Source organism: Ursus maritimus, unplaced genomic scaffold (genome assembly GCF_017311325.1).
Source record: "Ursus maritimus isolate PB19 unplaced genomic scaffold, ASM1731132v1 scaffold_19, whole genome shotgun sequence".
Taxonomy (NCBI): Eukaryota; Metazoa; Chordata; class Mammalia; order Carnivora; family Ursidae; genus Ursus; species Ursus maritimus.
Window position 1 is genome coordinate 45,594,095 of NW_024424341.1, and position 9,875 is coordinate 45,603,969.

The following is a 9,875-nucleotide window of genomic DNA, read 5'->3' on the forward strand; positions in this document are numbered from 1 at the left end:
GGGGGGGGGGGGGGGGCATGAGCCGAAATGCTGATCTGCGAGCCGCAGTTGTTCTTACCTGGAAGTATAGATCGGAACCGTCTCCAAGAAAGTCAGCTTCTGTCCCTGACCTGCACCTGAGAGAAATCATACCCGACTCTCTCACAACTCGAGTTAGGGTGAGCTATCCCAGCTCAGCAGCCCGCCTCACCTGCTCAAGCCAGGATGCCAGGCTCCCTGGAGCAGGGCCAGGTCCTTGCTCTTTCTGGCGCTGTCCCGGCTCTGCTCCGATGGGTCCTGAGGAGCTGTGGGGCCCTTGGTGTGAAAGGGGGGTGAACAGCGTGCTGTGGTGGGCACTGCGGTCCAGTGTCACTGTGAAGGACAGGGGTTGCTTTGTGTTCTGAGTGTACTCTTGCTCCATGCAACTCGAATTTGGGATGGTGAGCCCTGTCCCAGAAACGTGACAAGTCTTGTCCAGTCCCCCGTGATGGTCAGAAAGTTCGAGCATCTTCCGAAGAGCTGTGTGTCAGGGCGCCAAGTGAAACAACTGGTTTTTGGCCCACAGGGTTTATTTCTGAGGCTGTCCTGGTTCCATCCACACGGTCCCCTTAGGATAGTCTCCTGATCAGGGGGAGCTGCGTGTCGGCAGCACACGGTCCCTGTGCCCCCATGTCCCCACCCCGCTGAGCACTGCCCTGCGTCTCCGTTGCTGCCAGACCCCAGCACATCCCCACCTATGTCCCTGGGGCCCCTTCCTCTGCCTGGACTGTCCAAAGTTCACCTGGCTCCTCTCAGGACCCCCAGCCTCACTTCTTTGTGTGTTTCCAACTCCAGGAAGCAGAGGTCTGGGATGCATTTGCCTCTTCACAGCAGTAAACGAGGAAGGTAATTGACAAGAAGAAAGACGTGCAAAACTTCCGTATTTAATGTTCTGCACTAAGTAAAAAAGTTGCCATCATTCACATATTCATTTGGTGCCTGTATGTCGATGGAATATGCGGTAGTTTGCATAATAATTTTGAGAACAAACAGCACCATGGTCTCTTCGTGCATAATTGTGCCAAAGGAAGAAGCATCTTTAATCTAAGAGAACTTAATGTGAAGAGAACACCTAATAGGGGTCGGAGGGACTAGTTCTGACTACAGTCATTCTCTCTCTACCTTCGACCTCATCAGGGGCCAGGCAAGTCTCCCCAGCGAAATTCGGATCAGGGAGGAAGCATAGGGTGAGAAGGCGGGCGAGACACTTGGGCCCTTGCCGCAGACGTGCGTGCAGAGTGCCATCGAGCACGTGGGCTTGCTGATTGGCTTGTTTTCCCTCCGCAGGGGAGGTGAGCCTGGATGTTGACACGGCCAACCACTACCTCATCATTTCGGAGGACCTGAGGAGTGTCTGCTGTGGGTATTCCAAACAGAACCGGAGGGCCCGAGCCGAGAGATTCGACTATGCCCTGTGCGTCCTGGGCTCCCCTGGGTTCCGCTCTGGCCGCCACTACTGGGAGGTGGACGTGGGGACGAGCAAGGAGTGGGATGTGGGTGTCTGCAGAGACTCTGCTAATCGACAAGGGCCAATTCTACTGTCCGCAGAACTTGGCTTCTGGACGGTGGGCTTGAGAAAAGGAGAGCTCTTCCAAGCCAGCACTGTGCCTGTGACTGTTCTCTCCGTGAGCCCCCGGTTACACCGACTAGGGGTTTTCCTGGACATGCATTTTGGCACCGTTTCTTTTTATCACATCAGCGATGGGTCCCATATTTTCACCTTCACTGAACTTCCTGCTGCAGACGTGCTGCGTCCGTTTTTTGCTCCTGGGAGTCCCATCACGGATGGTCAGGGCTTCCTGAGACTGTCCTGTGAGGAATCCAGCCATTGCCAGCTCCCCCGTGGGCTCTGATACAGAACAACATTTCTAGAGAATTCCCATGTGCTTGGAGCCGGGGCTGGGTCTTTCCTGCCCATTACGTGGATGGCACAGAAGACAGCAGGAAGACACCCAACATTTGGCGAATCGTGAACGCTAATTAGATAAGGGAGAAGCACCTTCCAAACACCACAGTCGCCTCTTTGGGACTTTTCATACTTCTGCTCCAATGAATGGGTTCTGGATTTTCACATCAATTTCCAAATGTGTTTATTTTGCACAATATTAACTTAGTGTATGATGGAGATTATAAATTAAATAAAAACATGGATGTGACCTAACGGATATGTAAGCAAAACCTATGTAAACCGTAAATATGTGTGCGTATGTATTCAGTTTCCCTCAACGGCTGAAACGCCCACATTCGTTTCAAGCGCACACCATTTGGAACATGGAAAGAAGGCAAGTCCGGCAATCGGGGGGTGGCTTCCGCTGAAGGGGGACTGCAGCCTGGCACCACAGGTGTGCCACCCCCGTCCCTCACCACTGTGCGTGGCCTGCAGGCCATGGGGTAGAGGCAGCGAGCCGGCGGCCGTCAGCCCAGGCTGGTTCCCTAGCGGCTAGTCGGTGTGTCATTGCTTGGCGGGCTGCGTGTTCACCCAGGCAGCGGGAATGTGCACAGGACCCAGCGCTTTCCTTTCCATACAGTGCCATGTTTAACTTCTGTTTCATGTGGGCAGTCCATCCGATCATGGAGACGGTCAGTGAGAACCTTCCTAGGTAAGAGGAGCACTTCTGGCACCATGGGTCGTTCCCCCCTGGAGGGCACGGGGCTAATGCTTGCGGGTCCCCGTGTAAATGCAGGCTAGTACGTCCCCTCACAGCAGAAGGGACTGTCTCAGTGCAGTTCTCAGAGGGGGCTCCCAGGGTGCTGTGGATGAGGAGGCCCGGCAGGGAGCACTGACCGTGAAGCCCAGCCGGCATTCAAGGAACTGGGAAGCAGATTACAACACTGTCACCTAGAGTTGTGTGCGCTCGAAAACGTCCATAAAATGCACATTGTAAAGAGCGATCGTTAAACGGAGCCCTCTGAAATTACAAATACACAAACTAAAATACATGAGTGGTGAAAAAGAATAGCCCTAAAAGCAGAATGACAACAGAGAAATGGAAAACAAAGGATGGCACAGGCAGCGCCCGTGGGGAGTGTGTGGCTGTCGCAGGGGTGGGGTGTGACAGGCCTGCAGACACCAGGACAGGAGCTGCAGGGAGCTAACTTTCCTCAGGCAGGTGGTAACTACATTCGGCCCGTGCGCCCTGTGATGCCTGCCATACCTACTTAATGCTGCCCCTATAGGTGGAAGCTGCCACAGACAATATAAAAACAAGGGGCTGTGTTCCAATAAAACTTTATTTACAAAAATCACCAGGCGGCCAGGCCTGGCTGGCCCACCTCAGTCGGGGCGTCATGCGCTGACTGCCGATGGGTTCGCAGCCTAGTGCAGGGTGTGTGCACATGGAAAGCGGGAAGGGGTGTGGGGCCCGATGTGTACTGCGAGGCCGCACGGGAGCCAAGCGGGAGGACAGGACTCTGCAGGGAGGGCAGACCCAGTTCTCGAGGGAAGGTGAAGCAGAGGCTGGCCGAGAAGGTGAGGAGAGGAGACAAAAAGCGTGCATGCGCGCGCAGGGACAGGCCGGAGCAGTGGGCCGCGGGAGCACACGCACCGAGGCGCCAGGAGAGCAGGGGAGCGCGGGTGGGGAGCGGGCCGGGGTCCTGCGCCGGAAGCACAGCGCGGGGCCTCCGTCTCTCAGGTGCCATGGGCCCGGTCACAGACCCAGGCGCTCCCCCAGACAAGCCCTGGGCCATCCTGTCCCCTCTGGCCCTCAGCCCCTGCAGGCACGCCCCCTGGGACCCCCCCCCCCCGCAAGTACTCACAATGGGCCCGCGGGAGCAGCTCAGCCAAGAGCCCAGCGAACAACTGAGGCAGGAAGAGAGAGATGGCCGCGCTCCTTCCGCATGCGAGTAAGGATGGGCCACTACAAGCAGGCGCTCAGGACTACTGGGGGCTCCCCTACTGAGAAGTGGTGGCTAGCCTATTCTGCAAGATGGATGAGTGCAGGGACACGAGGTTTTGGGAGCTAAGGTGTTCTCGTGCTGAAGGAAGGAAGAGGAACAGGCCCAAGAGCTCACACCAAAATTCACCGCTGCTGCCGCGCTCGGCATTCCTTGTCTCGTGAGGGACAGGAAGAGAGCCTTCCGGAGAGTAAACCCAGGTCGAAGCTACTAGCTCCCTCCGTGTCTTTACTTAAAGGAAGTGGAAGGAGGGCCCACAGGGCTCCAGAAGAGTACGGTGGGGTGCAGGGCTGCCTCAGCTGCCATGTGCGGCACCCCTGACCTACGTCCTCCCCGGTCAGCCCGAGAAACACTTCTGGCGAGCTTCCAGTGCCCCCAGACATGTCCTTCTCTGGATGGGGAGGCTGCCTCTCTCCCCTCCATCCACCCCCACAATCTGTACTACAATCTCCCCAAACGGGACAGCAGGGACAGAAGTCCCACTGCCCTTCACCTGAGTTCACTCCTGCTCTACCATCTGTCTCAGTCCCCCACCCCCATGGCTGTTCGGCAGCTCACAAGCCACCCTCTCAAATGGGCCACCTTCTTGGGGAGACACAGTCAGCCCTCATCATCATGGGAGATGGTGGGGAGCGCGGGTGGGGAGCGGAAGAACACAGGCCCGGCAAATGGGTGGCACCAGGTGGTCCTGGACTCTGGTTTCTCAGGACTGCTGGCAGGATGGGGGGTGCGCGTGGGGCAGGGGTCGGGTCCAGTGGGACACAGCATAACGGTGCTGTTATGTGTCAAGGACATGGAGTCATTGTCTTAGGAAAACCCTTATCGCGCGCTCACCGACAGCTCACCAAACCCTGGACAACCCCTGACCCCCATGTGCCATCCACTAGCCCCCACCCACCAACCCCATCAGCTCTCCCTCGGTGGGCTGCAACGCCGCCAGGGCTCAGGTGCCCCTCCTGTCCCCACACAGCCCACCCCCCGGAACAGAAAGGCCAGGGAAACCGAGACTTCTGAGAAGAGGCAACCAGGTCGGAGCCCTGGGTCCCCGAGGTGAGGGGTCCTATGAATCATGGATGGGAACTTGGGGAAGCCACACCCGTGAGAATTGCCATTTATTCCCGAAGTCGCCAAAATTATCACCAAGGATTCACCAAGGGGTGTGCATGGGGACGAGGAGGCTCAAACACTGATTTGAGGGGCCAGTTGGGAAGGAGGGGGATGGGTGGGGGGACCCCCAGCTGTCCCTCCCCTTTCTAATGCCACAGGAAAGGGGTCCTCCTCTGGCCAGCACCCCTCCCCATCCCCCATGTCCAGTTTCTCTCCAGGGAGGTGGGGTGGGGGGACATGGAAGAGGGTGTAGTGTGAGTGGGCCCCAGGAGGGGGAGGGTGCTGGGATGGGGGCAGGGGTCCCCCGCTTCACATGCACTCACAACACTGGTCTCCCAAAGAGCAGAAATGGGGGAAGCCAGGCCAGGCCAGGCCAAATCCCCCTCCCTCCTGGATTATAGGAGGAAGGGGTTAGTGTTGGGGGCCGGGGGGCCTGGGGGCATCATGGGGGGCAGGCCAGGGCCCCCACCAAGAGGAGAGATGTATGTCGGCGGTGCTCCAAGGGCCGGGGGCACAGGGCTGAGCCGGAGCTGGTTCAGGGTGAGCGTCGCAGGGGGTGCGGGCTGGAAGGGGTTGGTGATGGAGGGGCCGGTGGTCGGGGCTCCTACAGGAGAGAAAGGAGAGGAGACACATAGAGCAGAGTCAGGGGTCTACCTGGGGAGAAGGTCAGCGGGCAGGATCAGCCTGGGAGGCCCACACTCACCGCTTGGCAGGAAGGGGTTGGAAGCCTTGGCTCCTGGCGGTGTGGGGCCCGGCCGGCTCACCAGCGAGTCCAGGTCGACGAGGGCTGCATTAGGCCCCAGGAATGACTCTGGTGTCTTCCGTGTGGGCGGTGGTGGCGTTGGAGCAACTGTAGATGGGGGGCTTCCCACAGCCTCAGCCAGAGAGCCCCTGACCCCACTCATGTCGAACGCCCCAGGACTGCGGGCGGGCACCTCTCCAGCGAGCAGCTCCAGCTCCCCTAGAAGGAGCCAGAGAGGGGGTCAGGGGAAGACACACAGTGGGGCCCTCAACAGGGAGGCCGCGGTACTGAGACAGCCCAGGGAGGGACCTCGGGGTAGAGTGTGCTGGGGAGAACCAGCAGGGGACAAGAGTACTTAAGGGGTGCTCACACAGCCCCACAAAAACCCCACCGGTCCCACAGTCCCAAACAGAAACTTCACGGTGGACAGACAATGGCAGGCACCAAGGAGCCCAGCAGCCTGGATGACATTTGTTAGCTTGAGATTTGATTTTCTTAAAGAGAGATGTAAGAATCCTATCTGACTTCAGGAAATGCACGAATCAGTGCGAAGAGAGGAGAAAAGGCCCAGAGGAAGGCCAACTGCAGACTGCACAGAAACCAAGGTGGGCCTGGGGGGACAGGAGCAGACCACTGGTGCCCCACCCCCCTTCTCAGCTGGTGCCCCATCAGTCCCACATACTCCTGCCGGCCTGCATTACTCAAAGATGAACAAAGAAGGAACAAAGGGACCACCACTGCTGCGGGAAGAGACGCCAGGGCCTCCGGGAGAGAGGCTCCTGCACCCTCCTGACACCTCACGGGGATGGGTATTATATTGGGGACAGAGCCAGCCCAGACTCTGCCAGAAGGAGGAACGCAGGAGCCAGGACGCCCAAAGGCCAGGTGCTCCGTGGATGGGGCGCCAGGTGGGAAAGATGCACTGGGCCTTGAGGCACCAGTGGGCAGGCAAGGAAGGGGACACTCGCCAGAGGCCCCTTGCGGTCACTGCACTGCTGGGCACGCAGGGTACAGCCGGCCGGGCCCTCAGAAACACCCAGAAAAACGTTCAGGGAACAAAGAAATCAGAGGTCATATATGGGAAAGCTCCAGAAAGAGAACTCCCTGTGCTATTCTTAAAACTTTTCCCTAAGTATAAAATTACTCAAAACAAAGTTAAAGCTTTCTTTTCAAAGATAAACCGTCAAGTTTCAGTATAACTGCCTGGGCGCTGGGTCCCATGGGGAGCTGTGGGGAGCTGAATCCACCCTGCTTAACGCCTCACTCAGAAGCACGCCCCCCTGACCTGCAGGGCCACCTGCCAAGGAGCCTGTTGGGGGGATGGGGGGGCGCCAGGCCAGGGGTGGGGGCGGCTTACCCGTGCTGCTCCCGGAGGTTGGCAGGGCCGTGCGCAGTCGGTCAAAATCAGAGAACTCATCAGGCTCCGCATCAAACCCCACTGCTGTAGGGATCCAGGATGTCAGATCAGCTCAGCTCATCGAGGGGACCAGCCTCCCCCTGCCCCCCAGCACCCAGGAGACCACACACCTCACGCTGACCTGCGCGCGCGCACACACACACACTCAGGCCCCCTGGGCCCGACCCCAGAGCCCAGCCAGTACCTGCGGTGCCATTGGTGCTGGGCTTGGCAGGTGACCCTCCCCAGGGGTCTGAGAAGGCTGGGGCTGGAGCCCAGGGATCAGAGGCAGGGGGTCCAACTGGGGCCCCACCTGGGTGAAGAAGGAGGCATGTGAGAGGCTGGTCGTTGGAGGATTTGTCACCTACGAATAATCTGTGCCCACCCTCTCCAGCCCCCCTTTCAGGCCCACCACCTCCCAGAAGCCCTGCCCTGCCCCCACCCAACATCCTGGGATGCAGCTGGACAACCCGGAGGCTTCGGGCCCAGTCCCAGCCAGCCTTTCCCGCCCGGTCCCCACGATCTAGCCATGGGTACACCCAGTGCTGGGCCTCTGCCCGTGTGTCCCTTCCTGACAAAACCCTCCTCAGCCTTGAGGCCTCTGGAAAGTCCCTAAGAAGCTCCCCAGTTGGGTAAGGGGCCTTGAGTGTGTGTCTCACCTAGGCGGGCCCAACCCCCACACCCAAGCCCCCAGAGCTCCCTGAAGTCCCCACAGGGTATGTGGCTGCTTCCCAGCCTGCCTGTACCCAGCCTCCCCAGCCACCCCACCCTGACTCCACCCGAGCAGCCTCTCTACACCCCAACACCCCCTGGTCCCCTTCCCATTGTCCTTCAAGGCTCCCTCACGCGCCTTCCTCTGGGGTGTCTTATCTGACCCCCACAGTCACCCACTTGACTGTATCTGTCCCTGTCCCCAGGGCGTGCCCTGGACTGCACACTGGATGTGGAGGCTGGAGCAGGCAGGCAGCCAGCACTCACCATCAGAGCTCCCCCATGGGTCAGGCGTGGGCCCCTCTCCAGCTGCAGGGGGCTGGGTCCCACCCCAAGGGTCAACCGGGGGCCCCGCAGGGGCAGCAGGCCTCCAAGGGTCCCCAGAGGCTGGTGTAGGGGCCGGACCACCCCAGGGATCAGCAGCCGGAGGGACAGGGGGCCCCCCCCAAGGATCCGAGGTGGAGGCGCTTATGGGCGCTGGGCCCCCCCAGGGGTCTGAGGCTGGCGGTGGAGCCGGGGCCGTGAAGACGTCAGCAAGATCCATGAGGGATGACTGCAGGAGACAAAGGAGAGAGCGTATAAGGCGTGAGCAGGCCAAGCCAGGAGACGAGGAAGAGAACCTGGAGGAGAGATGGCCGCAGCACGAGAGAGGAGAGAGAGCCAGGGCGTCACGGTGGAGAAGACCTGCCGCTAGAGAGAGACAGCCAGGGGCCACGAGACAGGCGGAGGCAGCCTCCCCACCTCCCAGTGCCACCCCACCACCCCAGCACAGCCCACCACCAAATTCCAAGAGTTCCACCTGGTCCTGCCCCCGTCCCTCCATCCACTCCCCAGGTCCCACCAGGAATGAGCACAGAAGCCAAAGCCCAAAGCTGCCCCTCCCGGCCCCACCCGTGCAGTTCCCACGCATTCTGGGAGGTCTGCCCTGGGTCGCCCTCCCTGAGTCACCAGTCATTACAGGCCGGCCGCTCTGAACAGTCCTGGCTGAGGCCCAGCACACGTCCCGCATCACCGCACTCTCCAGGCTTCCAATGCAACACATGAGCAACGTACACACGTGTGCACGCTATCTCCCCGTGTTCTGGGGGTGAACCCAGCCAACCAGAGCACTTGGTGTCTGGAGGCAGAGGTGCCACACCTCCCATCCCCACAGGACAAAGGCAGCAGGGTGCTAGGACCAAAGCCCAGCGATCCTCTAGGACGCTCTGACTTGCCAGCCATCACGGAGACTCTCTGGCTGAGGCCGGCCTGAGCAGGCTTTCCTATCAAGAGCCCTGCTATGGCTGACCAGCCAGCCTGCCCATCGGGAGGGTGTCTACACTCTTTCAATCAGAGGGAGCCCCACGACCCACCCCACTGTGGAGGCCGACCTCTCTATGAAGATACTCAGGACACCCAGGGCGCCCGGAAGTGAGGAGGCCTCACATGTGAGGCCATGGAAGAGGCCAGCTTGGATGCCCCAGCCACATGAGTGCCCTTGGCCCTGACATGTGGAGGAAACCCATCCCCCCTTAGAGCCAAGACAGAAACTGAAACACGACCAAACCTCATCTGTCTCCACTGGGGGGGACTGGAGGCCCAGAAGGCTGGGGACCAGACTGGTCTCGCTCACCCACCGACCCTCGGAGTACGGGGTGTGGGCGGACATGAGGAGGTGCCCAAGACAATGTGAGCGTGCAGTAGCTCTAGGCCACCCCCTTCTCGCACAATCAGGCTGCTCAGCGACAAGGACTGCCCAGGAGCAGGAACGGCCCCCACAGCAGGGACAGACAAGAGTTCACACCTAGTGCGCTCTGCGCCCCAGGCACTAACAAAGTGCCTTCTGGTCTCCACGCATCTGCGTGAGAAGAAAGCGACCTTCAGCAGCAGCAGCCTGGCGCCCCCTCCCCACAGGCCCCAGAGTGCATGGAGCGCAGGGCAGCCAGCCTGTGCTCACCTCCTCCTGGCCACCGGTCTCCCTCCTGCTCTCCTCTATGGCCATCTGCAGCCTCAGGTCGTCCCCACGGC

At 59.9% G+C, this 9,875-nt stretch overlaps 2 protein-coding genes across 2 annotated transcripts in view; one reads left to right on the top strand and one right to left on the bottom strand.

Moving 5' to 3' along the window:
• RFPL4A (ret finger protein like 4A) overlaps window positions 1–1,871 on the top strand; it is a 2,259-nt gene extending 388 nt beyond the window's left edge. Inside the window, exon 2 of the mRNA XM_008709833.1 lies at window positions 1,306–1,871. Coding sequence (XP_008708055.1) covers window positions 1,306–1,871 — 566 coding nt within the window. The remainder of the gene's footprint in view (window positions 1–1,305) is intronic.
• A 3,136-nt stretch (window positions 1,872–5,007) lies between these two features.
• Window positions 5,008–9,875, bottom strand: part of EPN1 (epsin 1) — a 14,564-nt gene continuing 9,696 nt past the window's right edge. The window contains exons 6-11 of the mRNA XM_040632908.1: window positions 9,805–9,875; window positions 8,136–8,421; window positions 7,363–7,470; window positions 7,119–7,202; window positions 5,723–5,980; window positions 5,008–5,623 (exon numbers count right to left, since the gene is read on the bottom strand). The exon at window positions 9,805–9,875 is cut by the window's right edge and continues 13 nt beyond it. Coding sequence (XP_040488842.1) covers window positions 5,415–5,623; window positions 5,723–5,980; window positions 7,119–7,202; window positions 7,363–7,470; window positions 8,136–8,421; window positions 9,805–9,875 — 1,016 coding nt within the window. The 3' untranslated portion in view covers window positions 5,008–5,414. The remainder of the gene's footprint in view (window positions 5,624–5,722; window positions 5,981–7,118; window positions 7,203–7,362; window positions 7,471–8,135; window positions 8,422–9,804) is intronic.